Below are 27,539 nucleotides of genomic sequence, written 5' to 3'. Positions count from 1 at the left end.
GTAACCATGGTAACTTGAAGATGAATGGCTCTATACTAAATGTCTTCATAAGTATAGTCGACTTTTAGAGATAACTATTGTAATATTGCTTTTCTTTTAACCCATACACTTTATATTTTATATTTTCACTTATATTTGAGTTGTTTTTTTGTATTTCTCTAATTTTCTACTGTATTTTTGGAGCTATCTGACACTATTATTTCCTTCAGGATTAATACAGTTCTATCTTATCTCTTATAGTACTTTGTTTCTAAAAGAAATGCTGTTACTTTTTCAGAGAATCCAGGAAGTGCTCTAATTCAAGTCTGTCTTCACGAAACTCCAAGATGGAAAGGATTGAGAAGAGCCCAGAAGAGCCCAAAGACGAGGAACGACCCCAGGACGCAGAGGGCAAGAGAGACGACATGAAGAGCAAGGTAAGGAAGAGAAGTCATTTTATCATGCATCATTATCATGAATTCTCCTGTACCACTGCACAAACCTTAAAGATGGCTCTTTAGACATTGTAGTTTCTGCTCTTCCACTGGAGCTCGTCTCCTAACTTTACTGTCCTTTCTCTTCAGGTTCAAACAGCCCGGCCTCATTGTGCAGTCTGACAGTGAACACAGAGGGAACAGCACAGTGTCTCCTCCCTGGCCTCAGCAGCAGAAAGCAGCAGAAGAAACAAAGAGTCTAAACTGCAGAGAAGATGCTCCGATCCAGAGAAGTTTCCAACCGTACGGTTACCCAGCTGATGAAGAGGAGATCCAGGAATAAATGCAGAGGAGCAGCTGAAAGACACAGGAGAGCGACGTGTCGACATGCAGGCTACGCTGAGAACACGAGTAAGTGAAAGGTCTCTTTCTCTTCAGGTCGTGGGCCGAGATCAGTTGTCTCTTCGTTGTCTGCAGTTAGTGCAAAATGCGGCCGCTCGTCTTTTAACTGGAAAAAGAAAGCGTGATCGCATAACACCAGCACTGGCCTCCCTCCATCGGCTTCCTGTCCGTTTTAGAATTGATTTGAAGATGTTATTGCTTGATTTTAAAGTTTTAAATGGGCTGGAGCCACCTTATCTAGCAGAACTCCTGCATCTGCATACTCCAGTTAAAGCACTAAGGTCGACAAATCTGATGCTCCTGGATGTTCCCAGATCTAGACAGAAAAACTGTGGCGACCGAGCATTTGCTGTGGCTGGCCCTAATCTTTGGAACAGCTTACCTGTTCATGTAAAAACTGCTCTGACCCGAGAAACCTTTAAGTCACTGCTGAAGACACACCTCTTCTCGTTGGCGTTCGACTCGAGTTGAGTCTGACACCTTGACTTTATTGTTTTTCTTTTATTCTTAGTTGTTGTTTGCACTTTGTATTCTTTGAACCTGTTTGTATCCTTTGAGCCTGTTCAGCACTTCGGTTAACTGCGGTTGTTTTAAATGAGCTATACAAATAAAGTTTGACTTGACTTGACTTATCCTGTATCACTACACAAACCTTAAAGATGGCTGTTTAGACATTGTAGTTTCTGCTCTTCCACTGGAGCTCGTCTCCTAACTTTACTGTCCTTTCTCTTCAGGTTCAAACAGCCCGGCCTCATTGTGCAGTCTGACAGTGAACACAGAGGGAACAGCACAGTGTCTCCTCCCTGGCCTCAGCAGCAGAAAGCAGCAGAAGAAACAAAGAGTCTAAACTGCAGAGAAGATGCTCCGATCCAGAGACGTTTTCCAACCGTACGGTTACCCAGCTGATGAAGAGGAGATCCAGGAATAAATGCAGAGGAGCAGCTGAAAGACACAGGAGAGCGACGTGTCGACATGCAGGCTACGCTGAGAACACAGGTAAGTGAAAGATGAATCATTTGTGCATCTGTGTCTTAAATGTTTAAAAACTGTTCTTGCAGACTTTTTCTGGCTTGTTAAAGTTACAGAATATTTATAGTGTGTCATGTGGTGGCACATGTGATGATTTATAGTAGATGAAACTTTTAAAGATGATTATCAGACTATTATATTCACTTATATACGAGTTGTTTTTTTGTATTTCTCTAATTTTCTACAGTATTTTTGGAGCTATCTGACACTATTATTTCCTTCAGGATTAATACAGTTCTATCTTATCTCTTATAGTACTTTGTTTCTAAAAGAAATGCTGTTACTTTTTCAGAGAATCCAGGAAGTGCTCAAATTCAAGTCTGTCTTCACGAAACTCCAAGATGGAAAGGATTGAGAAGAGCCCAGAAGAGCCCAAAGACGAGGAACAACCCCAGGACGCAGAGGGCAAGAGAGACGACATGAAGAGCAAGGTAAGGAAGAGAAGTCATTTCATCATGCATCATTATCATCAATTCTCCTGTATCACTGCACAAACCTTAAAGATGGCTCTTTAGACATTGTAGTTTCTGCTCTTCCACTGGAGCTCGTCTCCTAACTTTACTGTCCTTTCTCTTCAGGTTCAAACAGCCCGGCCTCATTGTGCAGTCTGACAGTGAACACAGAGGGAACAGCACAGTGTCTCCTCCCTGGCCTCAGCAGCAGAAAGCAGCAGCAGAAACAAAGAGTCTAAACTGCAGAGAAGATGCTCCGATCCAGAGAAGTTTTCCAACCGTACGATTACCCAGCTGATGAAGAGGAGATCCAGGAATAAATGCAGAGGAGCAGCTGAAAGACACAGGAGAGCGACGTGTCGACATGCAGGCTACGCTGAGAACACGAGTAAGTGAAAGGTCACTTTCTCTTCAGGTCGTGGGCCGAGATCAGTTGTCTCTTCGTTGTCTGCAGTTAGTGCAAAATGCGGCTGCTCGTCTTTTAACTGGAAAAAGAAAGCGTGATCGCATAACACCAGCACTGGCCTCCCTCCATCGGCTTCCTGTCCGTTTTAGAATTGATTTGAAGATGTTATTGCTTGATTTTAAAGTTTTAAATGGGCTGGAGCCACCTTATCTAGCAGAACTCCTGCATCTGCATACTCCAGTTAAAGCACTTAGGTCGACAAATCCGATGCTGCTGGATGTTCCCAGATCTAGACAGAAAAACTGTGGCAACCGAGCATTTGCTGTGGCTGGCCCTAATCTTTGGAACAGCTTACCTGTTCATGTAAAAACTGCTCTGACCCGAGAAACCTTTAAGTCACTGCTGAAGACACACCTCTTCTCGTTTGCGTTCGACTCGAGTTGAGTCTGACACCTTGACTTTATTGTTTTTCTTTTATTCTTAGTTGTTGTTTGCACTTTGTATTCTTTTAACCTGTTTGTATCCTTTGAGCCTGTTCAGCACTTCGGTTAACTGCGGTTGTTTTAAATGAGCTATACAAGTAAAGTTTGACTTGACTTGACTTATCCTGTATCACTACACAAACCTTAAAGATGGCTTTTTAGACATTGTAGTTTGTGCTCTTCCACTGGAGCTCGTCTCCTAACTTTACTGTCCTTTCTCTTCAGGTTCAAACAGCCCGGCCTCATTGTGCAGTCTGACAGTGAACACAGAGGGAACAGCACAGTGTCTCCTCCCTGGCCTCAGCAGCAGAAAGCAGCAGAAGAAACAAAGAGTCTAAACTGCAGAGAAGATGCTCCGATCCAGAGACGTTTTCCAACCGTACGGTTACCCAGCTGATGAAGAGGAGATCCAGGAATAAATGCAGAGGAGCAGCTGAAAGACACAGGAGAGCGACGTGTCGACATGCAGGCTACGCTGAGAACACAGGTAAGTGAAAGGTGAATCATTTGTGCATCTGTGTCTTAAATGTTTAAAAACTTTTCTAGCAGACTTTTTCTGGCTTGTTAAAGTTACAGAATATTTATAGTGTGTCATGTGGTGGCACATGTGATGATTTATAGTAGATGAAACTTTTAAAGATGATTATCAGACTATTATATTCACTTATATACGAGTTGTTTTTTTGTATTTCTCTAATTTTCTACTGTATTTTTGGAGCTATCTGACACTATTATTTCCTTCAGGATTAATACAGTTCTATCTTATCTCTTATAGTACTTTGTTTCTAAAAAGAAATGCTGTTACTTTTTCAGAGAATCCAGGAAGTGCTCAAATTCAAGTCTGTCTTCACGAAACTCCAAGATGCAAAGGATTGAGAAGAGCCCAGAAGAGCCCAAAGACGAGGAACAACCCCAGGACGCAGAGGGCAAGAGAGACGACATGAAGAGCAAGGTAAGGAAGAGAAGTCATTTTATCATGCATCATTAATTTTCAGGCCATGGGTGCTGGGACAGGAAGTGAAATGACCCTTGAGATCATTTATATTTACAGACATGTATAGTACTTCCTTTTGGTGGATGCAACCTTAATAGACTACGTAATTTCAGGCTGAGCTCAGGCAAACTGTATAACATTGAGATATACATATTTTTATTCTGCAACATGTGGGTATTTATCCAACTAACCTTTGTAATGTTGGTCTGTTTCAGCAGAGAGCACAAAGCAACTGGAGACAATCCAAAGAGGCAGAGGGACGAGTCAGGAGACAACAACACAAGACTTGCACAATGTTTCACACAGCGAGGCTGCAAAAAAAACACCTTCTTAAATAAATGTCAAAGACGCTGAAAACTCTAATCAGGTTACTATTTGGTTTCCTTAAATATGTGGAACAGTGTAACATTCAAACTCTGCATTATTGAAGGTATTCAGAATATGAATGACTTAATGTGCTGTAACTTTTTGCTGCAGTTATCAAACTCAAACAATTTCACATCTTAAAACAAAGGAATGAGTGTCACTTACAGTGATGGGTTCATTAAAGCCCAAACAAGCATTCATTTGGGTCAATTATCATCAAAAAGCCATTTATTTATTGAGTTTGGAGACTTCCAAATGAAGACTTCTTATGTGTCATTATTGTGTCAAAAATAACAAAACAATGAAGGTACTCTTACCCTACAGCCTTAATTCATCTGTCAGCACTGGTCCTGCAAAACAAAATATTTAACCCTGTAGTGACGGTGATCATAAATTCTAAACGACACAACACCAAAGATCGTCCACTAGATGGAGCTGTATGTTCAGTACTGAATATGCTCTCATCAATCTCACTGGGTCCTCACTATCATCATGTGTGCAAAGCAGGGTTATCATAGTTAAGGAAAAATAAGACCAGCAGCAAAAAAAACAGTTTTGTTAACTGAAATAAAAATGAAGCGACAGTTTAAAGAAAAAATAAATAAATAAATAAAAACTACAATTACCAGTGCCACACGAACTACAGCTAAATAGCATCGCAGGTAAAATCAGCCCCGGGTGCTTATACACCGAGCTCTGCTGTGGGTCAAACAATGTTAATGGTTCATGGTGTACAAGAATTACATGGCTTTGCACAATATGGGACATTTAACAATGGTTTTGTAAATCAGATTTGATGCATTCTTTCATCCTACTTTTTTCAGCTTCTTTAAATCAAGGCTTTCCTCATAATTGTGGACAAACAAAAACAAACACTAAAACTAAATAAAAACTACGAAACTAAAACGAGTCAATTTCTAACTAAAACTAAACTGAAATCAAAAACCAAACAGAAAGACTAAATTAAACATTAAAAATGTTAATTTAAATTAAATTTAAAAACTATAATAACTGGTCCAAAGTGGTGTGGTCAGCTCTGGTGGAAGAATCAAACAGGTTAAATAGTGTGAAACCCTCTCCTGATCTTGCAGAGACAATCGAGAGGAACACATGATTAGATAAAACACTCAAGGGCATCAAACCACCTTTTTATAACAAAGTTAATGTGTGTGTGGTAAAAAGTGTTTACCTGATGTTTCTGCATCGTGCCTCGGATAGTCTGCAGGCCATCAGGGAGGAGACTGTCCACTTCCTCAATCTTCTCAGTGACAAAGATCAGCCTCACAGGAACATCAATGCCGTTAGATACCTGTGAAGTGTAGTCCACCAAAGTGTTATGTTTACTTGTCATTGCCATTAGCATGTCTTTTCATTCACAAAAACAAAGATGTAAATGACATTTAATTTGAGGTAAATATTAGATTAACATACGTTTATACAATTAAGCAAGTTAAAAGGGTCCAGGGACAAAGGAAAACATCTGCAAATACAAAGGTCATTTATATAACCGAAAATTACAGGCCTTTTTCTCTTTTCCTTTTGGTGTCGAGTAAGTGTGACCAGTTCTAAATATCACTTGTCATTGTTATATATATTTCTGCGAGGGACAAATGACAGCTTTTCCTTCTCTATAACAATCTGAACTCAGGTTTAATACCTCACGTAACCATAGCAGGAGCTAATTAGCTGATAATGACATACACCTGTGTGACGGGGCCTTTAATAACTCCTATCAACTGTCAGGGCAGTGATATGACTCTAAAAAGCCAAGCATGACCTTTGACCCCAGCTAAGGTATATTCCAGCCTATGCAAGTATAACACACAAAGACAATGATTTAGCTGGTGATTACATAGACTTAGCAAAGTAACACAAATGGAGCAGGTCTTCTGTCAAAGCTGTTTTAATAGGCGTCACATGGAGGAAAAGGCTCCCACTGTTAAAATGCTCAGTCGTCCTATGTGGGTGCTTCAAAACATGTCAAACAGCCCTGTCCTCAGAACACGGTCATCAGTCTTGTTCGTTAGTTAAAGTGAATTCACACACGTTGATGGATGAGACTAGTGAGGGGAGCTATGCCAGCGTTAGTCTTCCTGTGATTTACCTGAGATAAAGTCATAATATTACGAGAATAAAGTCGCAATATTACGACTTTATTCTCTTAATTTTTTTTATTTTTTATGTGGCCCTAATACTCCGACATAATTAAGGGCCTTAAGACGTCAATTGCGTTTTTTTTAATCGTGTTTCTCCGTTCGAAACTCCATTCGAACACAGGCTCGGCAAACATTTGTGTTTTTCCAACTTGAGCAAGAAATTCCCTTGATGCTGCGTATGAGAATTTATATTCTCATTATGTCCTATGATTGCATACATTTGAAATGGTTGATCTAATTGCATTAGTTATTTCAATGTCTCTCTTTGTCAGACCTGAATTAATTCCATCCAAACATAATCTACACTGTTTATCATGTTAAACTTCAAGGGGGGTAGAGCCAGTCCCATTTGATGGGAGGCTGGCTACACCCTGGACAGGTTGAAATCATGAATTCCCCAAGGCGAATATTTGCTGCCCTTTAGTTTTAAACATAGCTTAATTCTAACAGTGCATGCCATTTGGGGGCAACTGTGGTTTGATTCTTGTTTTTATCCCTCTCTCTACCTGTGTCCTTACGCCTCTTCAACAAAAGCGCTTATTTGTGTGTCTGATCATTTAAACTTGCCTGGACAAGTGGAAGATCCAAAACCTTTTTTTATTCTGCTCTCTATCCAGATGCCATTATTTGGTACAGTGGTCAGGGGAGTCTGATTTTGGAATGTCAAACACAGGTTTGCCTCTCACTCACATACACAGTGAAGAAGGCACATGTGTTGGGCAAACAGCTCCCGTTTCAGCTGTTTGAGACCCTAACCATCTCCAACCAAAATCTGAGACATCAGAAATGAATGACAACTTACAACAGCCAGTGTTCTGACAATTTATGCAACCTTGTTGAAAAATGCTACCATACAGCAAATCAATAGCCTAATCCAACCTCATAAACTTAACCCAACCCAACCCCCTAATGCCCAGTAATGACCCGGTAACACATCTTGGTCATCAGTGGTCTTTCCCTGTACACTGCATGGCAAACAACACTGCCACTAAAAGGAGTCACATGTCCTGAACATTGGTATTACATTTCTTTCATTTCCCCAGCCAGTGTGATTATAAATACAGTAAATACAAAAACACAGTCTGCATTGTATCAATGCTTTATTAACAGGGTCTTAGTTCAGGAATGATATGAACTTAAATGCTGATATCTTATTAACTAATAATACACACATTTAAACTGGATTATAAAGTAAAGCAAATTAAATAGGTTTATTCTGACAATTTGTTAGTGACATTCACATATAGGCACTGAAAATGTAAAAAAATGAAACATTCACAAACAAATAAATACACAGGTACAATTTTATATGAGCTATCCTAAATATGCAAAAGATGAGGCGTCAACATTTTAAGTGCAATAGGTAAGACATTACAGTACAGAAACCTCACGAGCCTTTCACAATGATAGCAGGCTCTGGTTTGGCATTGTTTTGTCTATGCTAACACATATTCCTCCCTCCACATGCTTGAATCAATGTAATAGACATGAGTATCGACCTCAAATACACTTCAAACATCAGTTGTCCAACTGATTTTTCATAACTTTAACCTTTAACAGAATTCTCTCTGATTTCAGCACAAGGTTGCAGCCAAACATCCATCCTAAGCTCTTTAACGTCTATAAGCTTCAAACTCAGGTGTCGGCTGCAAAACGTGTGAGGTTTCAAGCTTGGCTATGACTTCAACTTTGCTGAAGGAAAGTAGCTGTAATAACATTCATTAGAACAAAGGTTAGTACTTAGTAAGTTACCCAGAAAAAGGCATAGGTATTGCATGTTGTGAAAAATAGGTGCAACTTGTTTGCAGGTTAGTTTATAGTTTGGTAAGACTGCTAGGTGTTAGACAAAGACCTGGTTTGCAGCCTAAGACTGGTTACAGTTCTATTATACAATGTGTCTATCTAGCTATTAGTAAAGGAAAATAGTTTCAACACTAGTATAAAAAAGCTCCTAAGAATATTTTATTCACCATTGTGATATCAGATTTACTACTTAACTATTTCCTTAAAAAGGATTCAAATCCCTGTGTGTTTATGATGTTGATGCTGTCTCCACCCAACGGCCTGTTTTACCACACTTTCATTTTTTTATATATTTTTCATTGCCTGATCTATTACACGTAGAAACAAAACTGTTTCCCCAACAACCCCAAAAAAATGCCTGTACTGTATCTGTTGTAAAACCTTATTAGACACCTCAACCTCGGGATGTTTATATTCTGTATGATGAGTTTTCATAATGCCCAGGAAATAGTGAATAGAACAATCTCCAGAGATTGTCTTTTGCAAGACAGCAGCTTTTTTAAGCATTAAGTGGCACCATCACTCCGCACATTCAAAACACATTTCACTATCCTTGCAAAAGCCTATACTGTGGATATAACTCACTACAATAAATTAATAGTGCTTGCTGTATCTCACTTAGCAATTGTACTGTTGCCCCCAATGGGCTGATTTAGTCCAGTTAAAGAAACACAGTACTCATAATGAAGCTAAAGTGACTTTAACACAGCGGAGGGAGAATTTAGAAATGTAAAGAAAGTTTCCAGTCTGGATTGATTTCCCCAAGTTTTACAGTTAGCATCCATTTTTACGAGCTTTCCCACACAATGAATAAAAGCAAGTGTTTGAGTTATCAATACTGCTTCAACATAGGCTAACACTTTAAGAATATGCTCATTTGCTTTCCTGCAGGAAGTTACCGTACATGTCAGTATTGATAACAAATTCATGCCTGATTGCTAAACATGAAGCTATAACCAGCAGTTGGTTAGCTAACTTCCAACTCAAAATATGGCGCAATAGCAAGCGTTGCTTGGTACAATGCTAACAAATTCTGCCTCTAAAGATAGGTGATTAATGCATTAAATATTTGTTGTTTAATTGGTTTAAAAAAGAAAAATCGTAAAATGACTTGTTGTTTAGCCACTGGCCAAGAAATAGTCTGGCACATGAGTGTTTAAAACCACAACGTGGCTAGGCTTTGTCCTTGTTTAAACTCCTTAGCTAAACAAGGATAACTGGCTGCTGGCTTCATATTTACAACACAGACATGAGAGTGTAATCAACCTTTTTATCAAACTGTCAAGAAGAAAGCTTTACCTCATAACCTCTAGATTAAAGGGTGAGGTACTGCAAACCTTACAAAAAGCAGTAGTAAGGTCACACACAGAGAACGGTGCAAGAGAGTAGTGATGTCATTCGGAGTACAGGCTTGTTTAAAAATGTTTTCATTTGTATAGTGGCATACATGTGAGTATAAGGATTAGCACCTCAAGTGCTCTCTTGAGGCAGACAGCACTGTGGCCTGAGAGGATCCCTTTCTATCTTACTGCAATTATACACATTAGTAGAGTCCATTATAATAACCTTAACAGATACAGTTCATGTTAATATTAGATTTAGTTTTTCACTCATGTTTTCATCAGAGGTGCAACTTTATAGTGTTTTTCTCTTTTTTGTGAAGCTAACATTTAGTGCACTTGAGAGGCATTTCGCTATTCTTGTGTCACTGTGGTATATGCCTAAAGTAGTTAGGCAGTGAAGCCAGTATATTATACTGTATTTGTGTATTTAGTAGGGACACTGAATAATAGATAGAAGGGAGGTGATGTAGCTCTCCACAAATTAATTCACTTCGTATACGTCTTAATTCTGCAAGCTTTGCGCTATGATATAACCTCAAGTAAAATTAATTTCAAATATATCATTTGAAGTTACATTTTCAAAGATCTCAGTTTTGCTTTTTTGTGGCACGTATACTGATGAGAGGTAATTGCAGGTGTGTTCACCTCACAAAGACCTAATCAGTGTCACCTGTGTATCGTCAATCAGTTGTTTTTCAGTCTTTGTAACCGTGTTTACTCCATGGATGTATAAGGAGACTCACAACGCTAACAGAGACTGGAAAAAGTACACTGTTTCGATCACAAATGAGTTAAAGAGAGAGTCTGTTGTGTTAGCTCCACTCAACTTTACAGACATTTAAATAAACTGAAAATCTTTGAGATTACGACTTTAAGTTTAGCGTTTTTTTTAAATAGCACCCTCAACAGGAACCCCCTGTTCGGAATCGCCAGCACTTCCAACTATAATAGCACATACCTGTCCCCTCATGAGCAAACCAGTATACCATTACTGTTTACTAGATTTGCCAGATTTGCCAGACTTGCTAGCCTTAGCAGCTTTGGTAGCTTTGATGTCCATCTTGGTCTTCTGGATACGAGAGAAGATTTCTTTAAAAAGGGCCTTGTACTCTGGAGTGTTCTGTCCCAGTCGCTTATCTACTGCCTCCACCTGCTTGCTAATGCTCTCAATGGCCTCAGGGGTGGAGGGCGACTGGGTGGGGGTAGGGGGAGGCGCAGGGGTGGGGCCCATGGCACAGTCTTTCATGGATGGATCTCGGGAGACTGGTCTGGAAGTCTGGACACCAGCGTGACACAGGCTCTCCTCGTGGCGCCTACACTTTCCTAACAACTCCTCATATTTCTCCAGCAAGGCGTGGTACTGCTCGTCCACCTCCCTGAGGATGGACATCCCCCTCTTTCTCACGCTGTTGGCGTGCAGAGCATAGCTGCCTCTCCTGCGGCCGGACGCATCACGGGCCACGATGGCATTGAGTGCTGTGTCGCTGCAGCTTTTCCTCACAGGGCTGGACTCAGGGAGAGTCTGTCCTCCCACACCTCCTCCACCCTCAGTCTCCTCCCTAACACCTCCTCCGGTCTCCCCTTCCTCCACCTCCAGGAAGGTGTCAGTCTCTGGGGTGCTGTTGAGGACAGTCTGGGTAAGAGTGACACCGTCATCTTCGCTGCCCAGCAGGAAAGTCCTGGCCCGACGCAGTTGTTGTAACTCCTGTAGCTCCACCTCCAGCTCTCGCACCCTCCCCTGGCAGCTCTCAGCATCCTGTGAGCAAAGACAAACACAATTTTACAACGAAATCTACAGGTTCCTTTGTTTTTGTCCCAGCGTTAAAGGATAATTTAGTGTTTTTAAACCCAATTTATTCATATTTTCAGGTTTTTAATGACTAATAGGTACAGAAAAGTTTGGAATTGCTCCAGTAAGTTGCTTTAGTGGTCAGCTGCACACAGGTTATCATGGCTGCAACATCTCCTTGGGACATACATGGCCATCAAAGTACAACCACTACAAATGGTTTTTTTTTGTCAGAGTGAAGTTCATTAGTATTCCAGATGTCTGACTCATACTTTAAGGAGGATCCCTATGGTCACAGCCCTTTTTTGTGAGGAATAAGATTCTAAAACCTCTCAGCAAGACTCGATGCAAAAATTTTATCTCTTAGAACAATGAGCAGTGAGCACTGAATACTTGTCTGGTGCCACCTTGATAGATTTTTTTTTTGTATTGGGTCCAACCACTGACTGTATAAAAAGATGGATGACATGACAGCTCCCTAAAAGTGAAGCAAAAACATTTCACCCTCTGCTGACTGGCTGCAGTATAGGTCATAAAACTATAAACTATAAAATCAAAATACACTCAAAAAACTTTTTTTTTTTCAAACATGGTTTCTGTCATTATAGCTAGTTATTATCATGCTGATCTATGTCCAAGTGTTCATTTTTCTGACAAGTTTATTTTTTATTTTTTATTTGATGCTGTCAAAATGATGATTGACAGATCTGTTGACAAATACGGCTCCTGCAGCCGATCTGTTCCAGATTAGCAGAGTAGAGGACGATTGGCAAGAGGAGACGAAACTTAAACAATCACTACAGTCATTGATGTTTACATATCTGTGAATGTTTGCTTCAGACCAACACAAAGAAGCTGTTCTGATGTTAACTATGCTGGTGTGCGGGATCCTTGCTGTTTTTTCGGGAAGTTAAGTGTGTGTTTTGGTTAGCAGAAGTGGCTATGGTGGCTTCACCTACCGATCTCTACTGTGCAACTGTGGCTCCAAATGACCATCGCAAGATAGTAGCGCCCGTCACGGGGGTATTTTGGCATCAATTTCATACAATGAGAGCAGATGGAGATGCGTCGTCCATCTACGTATAGTCATTGGATCTAACGTAACCATTTAAAGCACAAAAGTCATGCAAAAAACCAATCTTGTTGAGGCAGCTGTAGAATAAAATAATAATTTTCACTGGAGCGTGGTGGCATAAAAGACAGCAATGTAAGGCTGTTTCTTGTTTTAAAGTAGAGAAAAACTTTCTGCAGGGATACTTTCAGTAATGTCAGTCACTCCTGACACTGTGCACATTCACCGCTCCTTTCTTTGAAATCACTTCTACTAAGTAAACTTAAATCTGTATGGTACGTCAGGAGTAACTGCAGGTAACAAGACTTTGCCTTGTTCATTGACTGATAAATCTATAGAATTGTTCATTCATGCTTCTAGAGCCCATGGTGACACATTTTAACTGCTTGTTCTGCCCTTGGCTCCTAAAATGTAAATGAAAACAGTTATTTCCACATGTGAACCCGCTTGTTTGGGTTGTGATGAAGTGTCCCACTGTGCACCTACCTGGACTCGTGTCTGCAGGCGGGAGAACTCTGCAATTAGGAGGTTGCACTCCCTCTCCACACCCTCTCTACGCCCCCTTTCAGTCCGAACAGCAGCTCGCAGAGCCGACACCGCCTCCCTCAAGTGCTGGTTCTCCTCTTCAAACGGCTGAGGTTTTACATCCACAGAAAAACTCTCAGCCCTTCCCACTACAAACTCATCTTCATAACTGAAAACATGACACACAAATATAAATCTCAGCTGTAATCCGTATATTTAAACCTACTAGAATACTAACTAAGTTGACTAGGCTGAATGATGAGTGGTAAAAATGACAGGTACCTTGGTGCTGTGCAAAGCTCCCTCAGACAAGGGAAGGAGTGGATGGTCTTGCGCCGCTCCCTCTTCTCCCTCCTGACTCGAAGCTGCTCCATGGAGCGAAGCTGCTCCACCTGCCCTGAGAGAGACTCCACCTGGTTCTGCAAAGTCTCAATGGTCCCTGTTAGCCTGGTCCAAGAAGAAGGGTAAACATTTCTGGCATAAAAGAGAAACAAGAAGGAATAGAGAAAAAGAAACCTCTAGTCACACTAACCTCTCTATCTTCTGCTGCGAGGCCTTGCTGTCCATCACCAGAGTGTGGTTGGTCCGTTCCAGCTCTCTGGCAGTCCCGTCCAGCTGCTCGTACACTTTGGCGTGTTGCTCGTTCATGTCCCGAAGAACCTCCAGCTGCTTTGACAGGTACTGTGGGACAAACACATACACATGCTTGTCTGTATGAACGGAGCAACAATCTCAGAAATATGTATCATTTTGGATCATTAACAAAGACAAAAGGATTTTACTTTCTTTTTGCACTATTCTGGTGTCATTAATGTCATTCATTTACAGATTATTTATAAGGGTTTGTTGACCATTTAATGTCAGCTAACATAATGCTTTATAGTCACATATATCTGTTTATTTATTCATTTCTAAGCAGGGGTTTTAACCATTTATTACAAGTTGACCCCTACCTGCCTCAGCATGTGGGATTGTTTGTGAAATGTGCTTTTATGTTTTTTTTTTAACTACAGTTACAGCGGGGCGGCTAGGTTGGAAAGATGGAAATGGTGGGAAAGCTCACCGTTGACTTCTTTAGGTGAAAACAAGTGAACAAGTAAAAGAGCAAGTCTGAGATGATTGTTCTTCACCCTTATTGTACGTAGAGGGACGTTAAACATTTGATGCTCCCAGTTCTATCTAATGACAAGCTAACCTTATCTGGGAATGTTAGCAAGCTAGCCAGAGAGTACAACACATATTTCCCCTGACACATTTAGGGATAAGTGTCAAGAAAGAAGGGTTACATTCAAAAAAAGCTTTAACCTGAATTTGTACAGATGGTGACTAAAGAGTGGAGGATACTGCTAACATTCACAGTTCCACTGAGTCAACACAATGCCTCAGTGGAACAGCTAGCACTTCATGCTCGATACAACCAAGCATCCCAGTGTGTGTTGAATAAATGTCATATTTAAATTGTCGTAACATTTGTAATTTTCTAGCTAGATTTTAGTTCTGTCTAAATGTAGAGTCCAGTGGAATCGGTGTAATGCTATTTTTTAAATTGCAATTCCTCTATTGGGACCAACCTTTGGCCAAAACCTAGTAAAACGTATAAATGAAGGGATATTCTCAACTGTCCTTTTTATTACTGGCCAAAATTTAATTCATTAATTTAGTTTATGTTTTAGGTCAGCAAGGGTGAAATTAGTTAGCTTGACAGCTTTTTCAAGTTACCATTATTCATACCTCAATCTCTTGCACTTGCTCTTCATTAGTGATGTACATCTGCTGCAGGGAGTCCTCCAGCTCCTTGTTCCTCTCCAGCAGAGTCTTCCCCAACTCTGCAGCCAAGTGGAGGTCTGAAAGTTGGACAGAAATTGAAAAAGAGATGAATAAATAAGTCAAAGTGTAGAAAGGAGGATGTAGATGAACAAAATTTGAGAATAGGGGGGAAAAGAAGGCTGAGAGAAGTGGGACTGGACGAAGACAAAGGGCAGGAATATTAATATGACTAAAAGGGAAATGGTGGTCGAGGGAAAATTGGGGAGGAAGGATTGAGAGGACAAGAAGGGGTAATTTAATCTAAAAGAAGAAGACAGACTGCAGCCGTACATTTTAGATAACCAGCTGTCACGATTAATGGAGCCCTTTGATCATATTGTGTCACACACTGTTATAACCTTGCCTTAAATAGAACAAAGGGGCCATCATGTCGTTGCAGTCTGCTCTGGGCCAGTTCAGTTATAGAGGGAGGTGAGCATGAGCACAGAGAGACAGTACTTTCCCCTGCAGCATGTCTCCCTGCAGGTCCTCTGCTCTCTACTGACTGAATATGAAGGTCAGAGATTGGTGCCAAGTCTATTCAGAGACACCTTCACACTGGGGCTGGGAAAGAAATAGACTGAAAAGCAGGAGAGTTTGACTGGGAAATATATGCATATCAATGTGTTAAACAATAGTGGCTTGCTGACAGTGAATTTTTGTTATTGCGCTACACTCTGGTGTTTTTATTTGTGCTCAGGCCTGCTAATGCATGTCCAAATTAAGATGAGTCACTGTCATCATACTTTATTCTGACTGTGCTCTGACTCATCCGTATTGACGGCCTACATTGCGGGGTCTGAGTCAGCAAGACTTGCTCTGCGACCTCTCAGAGAGAAAGCAGAGGACTAAACTGAACAGCCCAGGAAGTCATCTTTCATTCAGCCCTGGCTCTCTCTTTAATACTGAATATTGCTCACTAGGAAGGATGCCAACTCCTGACCTTCATCACTACATTATCCCTAAGTGCTATGTATCAGTGCAGCTGATGGAGCAAATACAGACTGCATGCATTCAACCAGGAGCTCACATACTGTATATTAACTGAGGATGCTCACACTAAGAAAATTGTCATTTTCAAAATGCACCTTACGTCTACCAAGAGAATCATTGTCTGATTTAGTGCTATCATATCATCATCTTATATTATAAACTATTGTTGATTCATTCATCAACTAAACTACCAAAACTACGCCTTGGTTTGGTTACTTCTCTTCTTCTCTTATTAATAAATATGATCTGGTCCTGAAAGTTGCCGGTATTGTCAACATTAGCATGTTGCTAAGTTTGCTCCAACCATAACACAGCAGTTTGCTTTTATATGTATTCATTCAGTAATTCATCCATCCATTATCTATACTGCTTATCCTGTTCAGGTCGCGGGGGGCTGGAGACAATCCCAGCTGTGATTGTGCACCCTGGACTGATCACCAGCCACACAGACAACCTTTCACACTCATACCTACAGGCAATTTGGAGAACCCAATTAACATAACAACCATGTAGGAGGAAGCCGGAGTACACGGGGAGAACATGCAAACTCCACAGTGAACTTGGGTTCGAACTTGGCGACAGCGATAACCACTGCACCACCGTGCAGTCCTAATTGAGTGATTCAAAAGTTACCAATGGATTGAATGACTTTGTGTAATACACTTACAATTCACCAAACTCTGCAGTTCTCCTGAGCATCATGGAGCATCTTAGCGCCTTATTGTGCGCTTATTGTTTTGGTTGCAAAAGCTGCAACTTTACTGTTTTGGTTCACTCTCACTACTCCCATAGCACTGTTCTCAGTGCCAGCAGGCAGCTGCTTTCAGCGGAAAAAAAATTTGAAACCGTACTCTATTACCAAGAAGCTGAAACCTATTAGCAAAAAGGTGAAAGAAAGATATTAAGTTCAGGAGTTGGGGAGGCTGTAGCAGAGAGAATATTTGACTTGTGTTAACCTGGTGCTCAGAAACATGCCTGCACAGGGATGCTAATGGTCCCTCATTCCTGCTGGACGTGTGAATAATCAAAAAGGCAACTGCATGACATTGAAACTTTGACCAAATCAAATTTAAAGCTGGTATGTCAAGATTTACAGCTTGTAATAGATACATTGATATCTGTAAATATAAAATGAACGAAACATAAAAGTGAGTATTGGCCAATATATTTTAATAACATCTTTATATTCTTTAAATTCTTAATATTGGTATAATTTTAGAAAAGTTAAGTATCAATCAGGCGCTGTATTTAAGTCACTGCATGTTCTTAAACCATGCTCCTCTTCTACCTGGCAGTCCTCACCTCCCTCAATTAGACTAATGAGTAGCTAGCTAAGCAGCTAAGCATGCTGTTGCCAACAGCTACAGATGGACTAATACACATACTTCCCTCTTTGCTGATAGCTTAATGAATTCCTGTGGGGCTCTGGCATCAGCAGCTCAGGTACCACAGGATTCTTCAATGCTGGACTGAGAGGACTCCAACCAATTAGCTGTAATTCTCTGCTAGCAAGATTTAAGGCCCTGTGAGAATGTAGTCTTCAACATAAAGCATGGAATTAAAATCTTTCATGACGAGCATTAGCAGCCATCAGCCTTTTATTTAATTACGACAAAGGCCATAATGACATGATAAATAGCATTGTCTCTGATGTCTTTTTTGCCACCAAACGAGGACCAGTTAGCAGCTTGCGGTAAAACATAGCATTTTACTGCTAAAGAGACAGATTTCTTTCTCAGGATATGACTGTTAGCATTTATCAGCTGGTCATCAACATGATTCCAACGTAATCTTTAAGGAACTCGTCTGCTGGTTGACTGCTTGCTAGCACAGTTGTTGGTATTTTGTTTACCCTTAGATTTTCTTTGCAAGTGCTCACACTCCATGTTTGCACAAAGATTACTTGCACAGATTTCCTGCGCTCCTGCTTCAGCTGCTTTACTTCACACTCAGACTGTTTCTGTGCATTTGAAACTGCTCTCAGATTTCTCCTTTGTTCTTTTATGTTTTGTGCAACAGCCGTGTCAAAGTAGCTCAACCGATAGAATACCATATGTAGCATTGACCTATGAATGATTTCTGCCTCCTTGTGGGCATGTTTGCTTTTCTTTTATAGCATCCCATAAGGAGAAGGGCCAAAGATGGAGTGCATGAAATCTGCAAATAGCAATATAAAATGTATTTAGTTAAAGTATATAGTTATAGCAAAAGCAGAACAACTATTTGAGTGCAATGGCATGGCTTTGATGAAAGCATGACAAAATATAATATAAAGTATGCTATCAAACTGAAGTGCTATGCTTTTAAAAGAAGGGAAGAAATCCCATAGGCTTTGAAGACAATTTGATATAGTGGCCAAACTGTGTAATTGCAATTGTCAGGTCTGTCACTTGATGCCAAAGAACATTTTGTAAAAGAGACTTCTGTGCAGCCACTTTTTTCCCCGGTACATCAACATCCCAGTAAGACACCTTAATAATCCTTATATCCAGAAGGAAATGTAGTCAAACTTTTATGGGTTCATGCACAACTGAAGAGTTTGCATAAGAAATAGGAAAAGATAGATTTGTGTGTTTCAGCATTAGCAGTGCAAACTATAATTGCTTGATCAATGAGGAGAAAAAGACCACCTACATATCGTCTTCAATCTACACAAACCCTTTGTGTTGTAGACCATGAAGTTTCACCATGGTCATTTCAATGTCAGTTTGGACATCATTCTTTTCATAAATAAACTAGGGAGTAGGGAGGGAGTAGCCTACAGAGGCAGAGCGCCTGGGAATTTTATTATCACCTGATTTGTTTCAGCACACACAGGACGGACAGCTAACAGACTGCCAGGAGATATTTGCAAAATTTGCCAAAAATAGATTGGATTAAAATTTAATACACTGCAATAAAGACCTCTGACAAGCTCTTTAAATCCTCTCCAGCCTTGGGCCAATATAAAAAAAACCCATCTAAAAAACATATTCAAGCTTTTAAACATTGCGTCAGTATCTGCTGTACGTTAAGTGTTCGATTCTCTGTGGCTGCAGCAGAAGGAAAGTGAGCTCTCCACAGCTAAAAGAAAACTGAGGGAGGAAGACGAAGTGAGAGTGGGAGAAGAGAAAACATCCAATCAATACAACTCAGTGCACTAGAAGACAACTTAGCAAGTCAATATTCCCCACAGATAACTGTCTGTTTGCTCCAGACAGACCTGAGGCTTTACCCAAACAGGATGAAACCACTGAGGCTGGAGCTCCGGTGTAATCACATCATGTATGACGGATACATTTCCTGCATGCTCCAAGAAACCAGCTGCAACCAGATGGGAGTGTGTTCAAAGAACTCGGTTACAACTGTCACACAATCAACTCCACGGTCATTTTAGGTGAACGTTTCTATAAAGCTTTCAATGCAACCAGATACTGAGGATGTTTTTTTTTAAACAAAACATGGATATGTCTGCACTTGTAGGCGTATTCATCTCCACATTCTATGTGGTGATCTCTTCCACAGGCTGTGTTGTTTTGGTAGGTGCATGTAGCCCGAGGGAATTATTGGAATGTGGAAAATAAGATGTCTCCTCTTCTTCTTTTACTTTGGTGCAACCCCGACTTCTTCACAGGAAAGGTTCAAGGAACATACAGGAGCCAGAAATAAATTATTTAGTGCTATACCAGACTGCTTCCCTGTCAAAAACATAATGCTGCAGTATTAAGCAATTGGACCTTTGCTTTTTAAAACCTTATGCTTGGATGGCATAAACACTTTTTAAGCTATAAAAGGAGCATTTAAACACTAGAAGCCTCTCATTAGATTTGAGTCGAGAAAACAAGCATCTAGTCTCAGCTGGTAGGGCCGCATATTTACTCCTTGGGCTTGGGCCAATGGCAACTCTGGCTAACACAGAATAGGCCCAAACAAAGACACATCCAAATAATGTGTGCATCCCTCAAGTTTTACTGCTTGAAGAGTTGAAATGTGATGTGTAACTACATCATTGCATTTCTGGTATTCCACAAGGGGACTCTGCTTTCCAAGTTTGACATCTGCTAACGTTCCCCAGAAATGAACAGCTTCATCTGAAAATGATATAAAGGAAAAGTTCACCATTTTGAAAAAAGCTTACTGGCTTTCTTGCCAATAGTTTAAGAAGACGGACAACACTCTGATGTCTTTATGGTACACACAGTATGAAAAGGATGACCATACGTCCCGATTTGATCGGGAAGGTCCCGTTATCAAGCTCCGTGTCCCGAGTCCTGACAAGGAAACTATATATAATATGTTATCAGTTAGCTTTAGCACATTTTGTTAGCTTTCAGATAGAGCCAGCCTTCCCCTGCTCCCAGTCTTTATGCTAAGCTAAGCTAACTGGCTGGCTGGCTGTTGTCAGTTGCTTCATGCCAGATGCTTCTTATTAGCAGCTGTAATGCTACAAATAAGCAACATGCCATGTAATTTTACAGGATCCCTTGCTACTGATATGTTCGTACAGTATGTCTCCTAAACCAGGGTCAGCTTAATCCACTGCCTTCTCTCTTTTTTGACATATTTGATTGAAATCAAACATTATTATTCTATGTGTGTCTCTGTTTTTCTTACATTAGTAACAGTGACATACAGCGGTTCTTTCCACAAACACAAGTCTTTGTGAATTATTGGGGAAACTACTGAAAAATACATTGTTGGACTTTAATTCTCAAGACTTATAATATTCTGAGGAAAAAGAAACTGAATCCGAAAATAATTGGAAACACTTAAAAAAAAAAACCACTATGTGCATTAAACTGTAAAATACAAATTCCACCAAGGCTGCTTAAAAGTGGGCTTACTCAATTGAACAACGACTCATGTACCTGTTTTATGGTACACTATTTAGAGCGATTACTTGTCCCATTGCTTACTCCCAACGATTACTCAAGTACTCGCTTTGGAGTTTTTTTGTTTGTTTGTTTTTGCCCATGCGGCCCAGGCTACAAAAGTTGCGCAATGGAATCTATGCAGAGTAGGGATGTTAATAATTAAGTGTTTAACTGATAACCTACAATAACAATATTAAACATCGGTTAACTAACCCCACAGCCCGTCGACATGTTGCTGTTTCGTTGCCAAAACCAGTAGACAAACTGTCTCTCCTACATAATAAGGACTGGAGTAGGCCTGGCCTGGAAAATTAACATTTACGCATGAGGCACAGTCGCATTACTCATTCATTATTTAAAACTGCTGACATGCCGTCCAGATCGGACAGGATCTTATGTTTATTAAAGTTCTGTGTGGTGACCATCAAAGAAAGGTCGGCTGTAAATGTTTGTTTACTTATTGTTGCTGTTGGATCACATGGCTGTATTATCCAGTGCGTGCGTAATGGACACTGTACAGTGTATAATTATTGGTTGTCACGATTGTCGGTGCCAAAGGTAGTCAGTTACGTGTGCGAGTGTGTGTCTGTTTCTGCGTGTATTAGAGAGAGCGCGCATCAGAATGAGCGAGCATGATGGAGAGCTTGTTGTTTTTCTAGAAATGATAATTAATTCTTATAAGTTAACGATTAATGACCATTAACGGGGTCATCGGTGAGAAACTAAATTCTAAATTAGCATCCCTAATGCGGAAACAGTCTCCCTTTTCATTGCTTACCCAGTGGTGCGTGGCAACGTTGCCATGGGGATTATTTTAAAACACGGAAAGCGGCAAGCACAATAGCTATTGAAATAACAATTATAGGCCTACATGACACAGCGAACTTACTGGGATAAAATGTAGAAAAAATAAAGGACTACAAAACGATTATCGATTTGATTTTTTGTAACCGATTATGATTTATTTACTTGTTTACCCGAGTACTCGTTTGCACCCCTAATTTAAAGTTAAATTTCAACTTTCTTCCATGTTTCCCTTCCATCTTTCAGAGAAGTGTGGCTTTTCGGTGTAAAACCTTGCAAAGGAGCCATGTTTCACTGAGGTCAGACTGATCAGCCAGCCAGTGATTCCTGCATGACAACAAGGTGCTGTAATACAATGACAGTGGTGTCTCTTTCTCTCTCTCTCTCTCCCTCTCCCTCTCTCTCTGAAGGATTCGTGGCATCCTGAAATGTCGCACAACAAAACAAGAGCTCGGGCAGTCAGCACTTTGAAGCTGTGCTCTTCTCTGAGAGGTCTGACATCCTCTCTGCTCCATCAAAAGCAGAGCTCTCAGTGTGGACCCACACATGAAGACACTGACCATCCTCACACCAGCCATCTTGACATTTAAATGTTTGTCTGTGCTGATTCCTCTTTCACTCTTCTTCCTCAAAACCCCCAAAGACAGAGACCATTTTAATCCTCAGATCCACTGATCAGTGACTGGAAATAGTCCATTATGTCATGACTCTAGGTGCATGTCTTCCTGTTTGTGCATGCATGTTTGCAGGCAAGCAAAATCACTGCATCGGCACCATTCCATTTCCGGCAAGGTACCATTGTAATTACTTGCCACAAGGATAAGTGATTGAGAGGTATAGTGAGGCAGAAAATAAAGTAAGCAGAAAGAATTCTTTGTTTGTGATGAGTCATGTTTTTCAGAAATGTAAAACTGTATTCAGGAGCCATGAATATCTGCAACAGCATGGAGTGATGCCGACATTGTTTTACTGAGATACAAGATCCTTGGCCCTGCAATGAGTCTAACCAAAATCATTGTCGGGTGCTGTGATCAGTCGATATGTGCCTATCACAGATAGATCAGGATTGGTGTATAGGCCTATGTTTTCAGATATGAAAATGTGTTTGGAAATGGTTTCATTACATGGTTTGTCCATTGTTTACAATGCTCTGAGCTGTGATTGGTTGATTGGAAATATTTTTAAAAAGTTAAATATTTATTCATTATGTTATTCCAGACTCATAATCAGATTTGAAAATTCATATATATCGCACTGAGCCTACAATGCATATTAATGTGGTGAATGTCTTTGCAGATGTTCAGTCCATTACAAGATACAAAGTGTGACAGAATGTTGTTTCCTTAATGTGACTGATTGTTATTAGTTCCTCTGAATTGCAACATGAAAAGATCACCATCATCTATATGAAAATTGTCAGACACCATGTCCATTAATTATTAAAAACACATGATGAAATGCATTTTTGTCAAAACATTTAAAAGGTTTGTTGCATGCTCAGTAATTGGTCCTTCCCAATATCTCTATGCAGACTAAAATCTATTCAAATTTAAGGGCCTAAATGTCCCAGATGTATGTAGATCAGGTAGGTTCCCCTTGTATAGCAGTGATAGTCACTGACACTGTCACCAGACTGGAGCAGGTGGCCTTAATACAAAGAGAGAGGTTAATGAGCTGACTCTGAATAAGGTTAATTAGAAAAACAGTAAACAACCAACCCTCCTGCTGGCTTGTGTTTTTTTTCCAAGTTTTTCCTTTGTTGAGCACTTGAGTTGTGCAAGGATTACTTAAGTAGTCGATTACCAGAAAATGAGCCTGCAGCAGTTTTGATTATTGATAAATGTTTTCTGTCATGAATGTTTGGTTTGGTTTGTTTGTCTATTTGATGGTAACAGCCTCCATGTGCAAGGACTTTTTTTGGCTTGTCTTTACATTATGGTACATTTCCATTTAGGGGGGGGGGTTGACAGTTTTTTAAATTTTCTACAGGCCTAAAGAGTAATCAATTCATGGGCAAAGGATTTGACAGACAATCCATAATTAAAACACCCCCTAGTTCCAGTACATCAAATTACATGTAAAATAAAATAAAAAAAATACAAACCCTCTCTTTACAGCGTGTGTTCCATGTTCTGGATTTTGCTTTTTAAATGCCAACAAATTATAATTAATGGTCAAAATGTTTAAGGATGAATTTTCAGTTAATTGACTAATCAATATATCAACTAGCAGCCTACTTCATGCTGTAGGAATCTATAATCTTTTTTAGTAATTTCATCATCCATAAACTGCAGCCCTCCTCACAGCTTTAAAACACTGTTAGTGAGGGTCGCACTGTCTAATTCTGACCATTTCCAGTAATGTAAGGCCCAGCTTGGCATGCTTTCAATGTATTGTTGTCAAAGGAGCACAGTCTGCTCCTGACAAGCTGCTTCAATGTTCAACTGATTACATGGAAAATGAGGGGAAAGCAGCTACATGACATCTCTGCCGTCTCTTTACACGACAGAGAGCCTTTGTTAGGTGGAGGCCAGCTGACCGGCCGGCGCCAGCAACTGCTAGTGATGATGCTGAGGTGTCTTATCTTACCCTGCTCCAGGTCCTGCTGGTCATACCATGGCTCTTCCTCTTCGGTCACGAATTCCTCCATTCTGCCTGAACTTAGCATGGGTGACCCCCGGAAAACCGCAGAAACAAGCCCCACTGTGTGAACAAAAGAGCTCCAGCGGGCGGGATCCTCCAGAAGGCAGCAGCCGCTCCTTCAAGCTGGAGCTGTGCACAGGCTTCTCTCAGCCGGGTAGTGTTGTGTTGTGGCTCTACGTGTTTCCTCTGTCACTCCCACCTCTCTCCATCTCATCCCCCCACCACCGCCCAGCACCGGCCCATCCCGGTCCTCAGACCATCCGCTGCTTCTTCCTCTGCTGCTGCACAGGAGCCTACAGACGTGGCAGCGATGTTGCAATAGCAGCACTTCCTTTCTCCCTGTTTACAGCAGCACACTCACGATGCCTTCAAGTGCTGCTCGTAAGCGGCAAGATTACAGTTTTGTTTCAACACAACAAGCTTTGGGCCAAGTGCGCCCTCTACATTTTCACATTTATAACCAACATGGTAACATTCATTTATTTTCATTTATTGTACAGGTACATTGGTACAGGCAGTCAGGCACAAATTAAGTAATTTGCGAACAGCTTTTAAACTCCGCATTTTCTCATGTATCTGACTTGGATTCCAGAGATTCAGGAGAACTGCAAAACTGTGAATAGTTCAGTTATTTAGGCCTTTTTCACATTAGACTTGTTAGCATATACACAGTACACTGGTTGTGTGCATGCTGACTGCCTGTCATGGCTATTTCAGACACTGGAATAGAACAGAACCATTGTTAAAGTTATTATTAACACCTGTGAAAAAGCAAATAACTTAGTAATAGTTATAGCCAGCAGTGAGGGACTCCACAGCTTACAGAAATAAATCTGATCTGATCACCTCACTCCTTTTCAGCTCCTCACTCTTGTCCAAAAATGGTCACTTGTGGTTTTAAAAGGACACTTTTCAAAAATGGTAGACTTCACAGCAGCTACATCCCCTTTATCTATTGTTATGAAGTAGAAACACATCACCCATAGTTTTTCCAGAAATCTGAGTTCAGCTCCTGACAGTAACTCTTCAAACAATCGAATACAAGCGCTCACGGGTGGGAAGCCAGTGGGGGATCTTGTCAGAACTAGTGCCGTTTACTTGTGTCCCTGTCTATGTTAAAAAGCAGTGGTTATACAGTATGTGTACACTCATTCGACATGTTTTCCAGTGTAGATGGTGATCATCTAGTTTTATTACAAATTTTGGCTACTTATTATAGACAAATTAGAAAATTATTATTGGAAAAAAAAATTGTATTATTGATTTATACATGAAGTTACATGATCTATCATGTTTTCTGTTTTTCGTTGTGGATGTGGAAAGCTTGTTGACACTTCCTATTTAGATGGCAAAATAAATAAATAAATAAATGTCATTTGTGCAAGTTAGACAGTGTGCAGGAGTTTACTTACTTTGAAATAGATGTGCGATTGCGAAGTATTTCTTTTCTTTGAAAAAGCAGTGGCTAAATGTAATAAAATACAATTACTCAAGTACTGTAACTGGCCTACAATTGTAAGGTACTTTTACTTAACTGTAGTAAGTTTACCACATTTCAAAGGCAAATACTGAACTAAATTTAGTTACTTGCATCTCAGACTATTGTCACAAATTCTGGCCAACAAATGAATTATAAAATAATACTAAAGCTAAAGCTGTATTAAGTAGTTAAAATGAGCTCCACCTTCACAATATTCAACATTGAATGATGTATCAGTTACTGTAATATAATATATATTATTCTGAAATGTGTCATGGCTGTGCATGTCATTTTCTTTTGTTACTTTATATATATAGTGATGCTGAGACTTTTGTACTTTAATTCAAGTAAAATTTTGAATGCATTTCTTTAAGTAGTAACTCTTACTAGTAAGTAAGAGTATTTCCACACATGGGCATTGTTAGGTTTGAGGACCTTTTCTCCCAATGGCAAAAAGAAAATGCATAATTTACAACATCTGTTTGACGCAGTGATGCTGCATAGGGTAGAAAGGCTTTGTGTGGGTGTTGAAGGGTGAATGTGCTACTGCTGAAACATTGTTTCATATCACAACAAGTCAGTCTATTAGACAAAAGAAATTAAGCATTATTCAATGATAAGTGTAGAAGGATTTGATCAAACAATAAGAAAACAGGATGCGTATCATATCTAATCTGCTTTCACTACATCCCTGTTTTTGATGCCACAGCCTGTGCACAATGCCGAAGAATTTAGTAAATAAAATGCCATATAAATTAAATACAGATATTACGCTTTAATTAAACAAGAACCTTCTTCACCCTGCTTTGCAATGCGAGTCTTCTGCAGTTGGTGGCAATTGACTGAACTATGTAGTTCTATTTTGGGTAACCGGTTCATAATGATTAGATCGCCTCTCACTGCTCCAAGCAGTGTTATACAAATCATACTCCACTAGGGGGCATGCTTGCGTTTTTTTAAACAACACAATAACATAAGACTCACAGTAAAACTTTAATCCATCCATTTAAGCCTCAACGCCTCACCCTGTATGGGTACATGTGATTTAATAAGAAATATTAGAATAAGGAACTGGAGGGAACGATTAATGCTCATATAATTTGATCTGGGAGTCATTGAAATTCAAATAATTGTGAATTACACTTATTACAATATAACTATGAGGACTTCTTGGCTATATGTCTCCTGAGCACACTCTTTGGAAAAACATTCAATTAGTGCATTTTACACCACAAAAGTATATTAAGTCAAAGAACATCTTTTTAAGTCCTAAAACTAACTAAGAGAATTGTGATGGAAACCTAAGTTATTTGGACTATTAATACAGAAAGAAAAAGTGAGATTTTGTGTTCAAAATGATGAACTTTTTCAAAATGTGTGACTATAGATCAATCTACATTTAACCTTTGAGGTGGGGTTGTAGATATATCAATTATTTACCCAACTGTTAACTTGTGTATTGAAATCGAGCACTGCTCAAGCTATGGCCTCCATAAGACACTGAGATGAAGCCAAGACCAGTGCATCAGAGGATTGTGTTGGAATAACTTGACACGTGCAAATAGTTGCTTTATCATTACCAGCTGTTGGGACGATGACTGGAATAAGGGTGCAGCAGAGATAAGATCTGACCTGCAACATCTGTTCATGTATTGTGCCATTTGACTGTTTATGTAAGATGATGTGTAATACACTCCGTCATAAGCTGATAAAAATTGGGAAGTGCCA

The 27,539-nt window shown here is 40.0% G+C and overlaps 1 protein-coding gene across 1 annotated transcript; it reads right to left on the bottom strand.

The window, feature by feature from the left end:
* Nucleotides 1-7,597: 7,597 nt before the first annotated feature.
* On the bottom strand, nucleotides 7,598-24,664 carry LOC138593881 (cerebellar degeneration-related protein 2-like). Its single transcript, XM_069664964.1, has 6 exons — nucleotides 24,278-24,664; nucleotides 14,964-15,076; nucleotides 13,765-13,913; nucleotides 13,515-13,679; nucleotides 13,194-13,401; nucleotides 7,598-11,602 (listed from the first exon to the last, which is right to left on the bottom strand). The coding sequence occupies exons 1-6, from the start codon at nucleotides 24,354-24,356 to the stop codon at nucleotides 10,835-10,837; spliced, it is 1,482 nt and encodes a 493-aa protein (XP_069521065.1). The 5' UTR covers nucleotides 24,357-24,664; the 3' UTR covers nucleotides 7,598-10,834.
* Nucleotides 24,665-27,539: the final 2,875 nt, after the last annotated feature.

Source organism: Semicossyphus pulcher, unplaced genomic scaffold (genome assembly GCF_022749685.1).
Source record: "Semicossyphus pulcher isolate SPU_LCO1_2020_fin unplaced genomic scaffold, fSemPul1.0.p SCAF_16, whole genome shotgun sequence".
Classification (NCBI taxonomy): domain Eukaryota; kingdom Metazoa; phylum Chordata; class Actinopteri; order Labriformes; family Labridae; genus Semicossyphus; species Semicossyphus pulcher.
The sequence above is the reverse complement of the archived record's forward strand: the minus strand, read 5'-3'. Positions and strand labels throughout refer to the sequence as shown.

Coding starts and splice junctions, on each gene's coding strand:
- LOC138593881 (XM_069664964.1), bottom strand. CDS start 24,356: ATGCTAAGTTCAGGCAGAATGGAGGAATTCGTGACCGAAGAGGAAGAG. Junction 15,077..24,277: donor CCAGCAGGACCTGGAGCAGG/GTAAGATAAGAC, acceptor TCCAACTTTCAG/ACCTCCACTTGGCTGCAGAG. Junction 13,402..13,514: donor GAGCTTTGCACAGCACCAAG/GTACCTGTCATT, acceptor TCATGTTTTCAG/TTATGAAGATGAGTTTGTAG.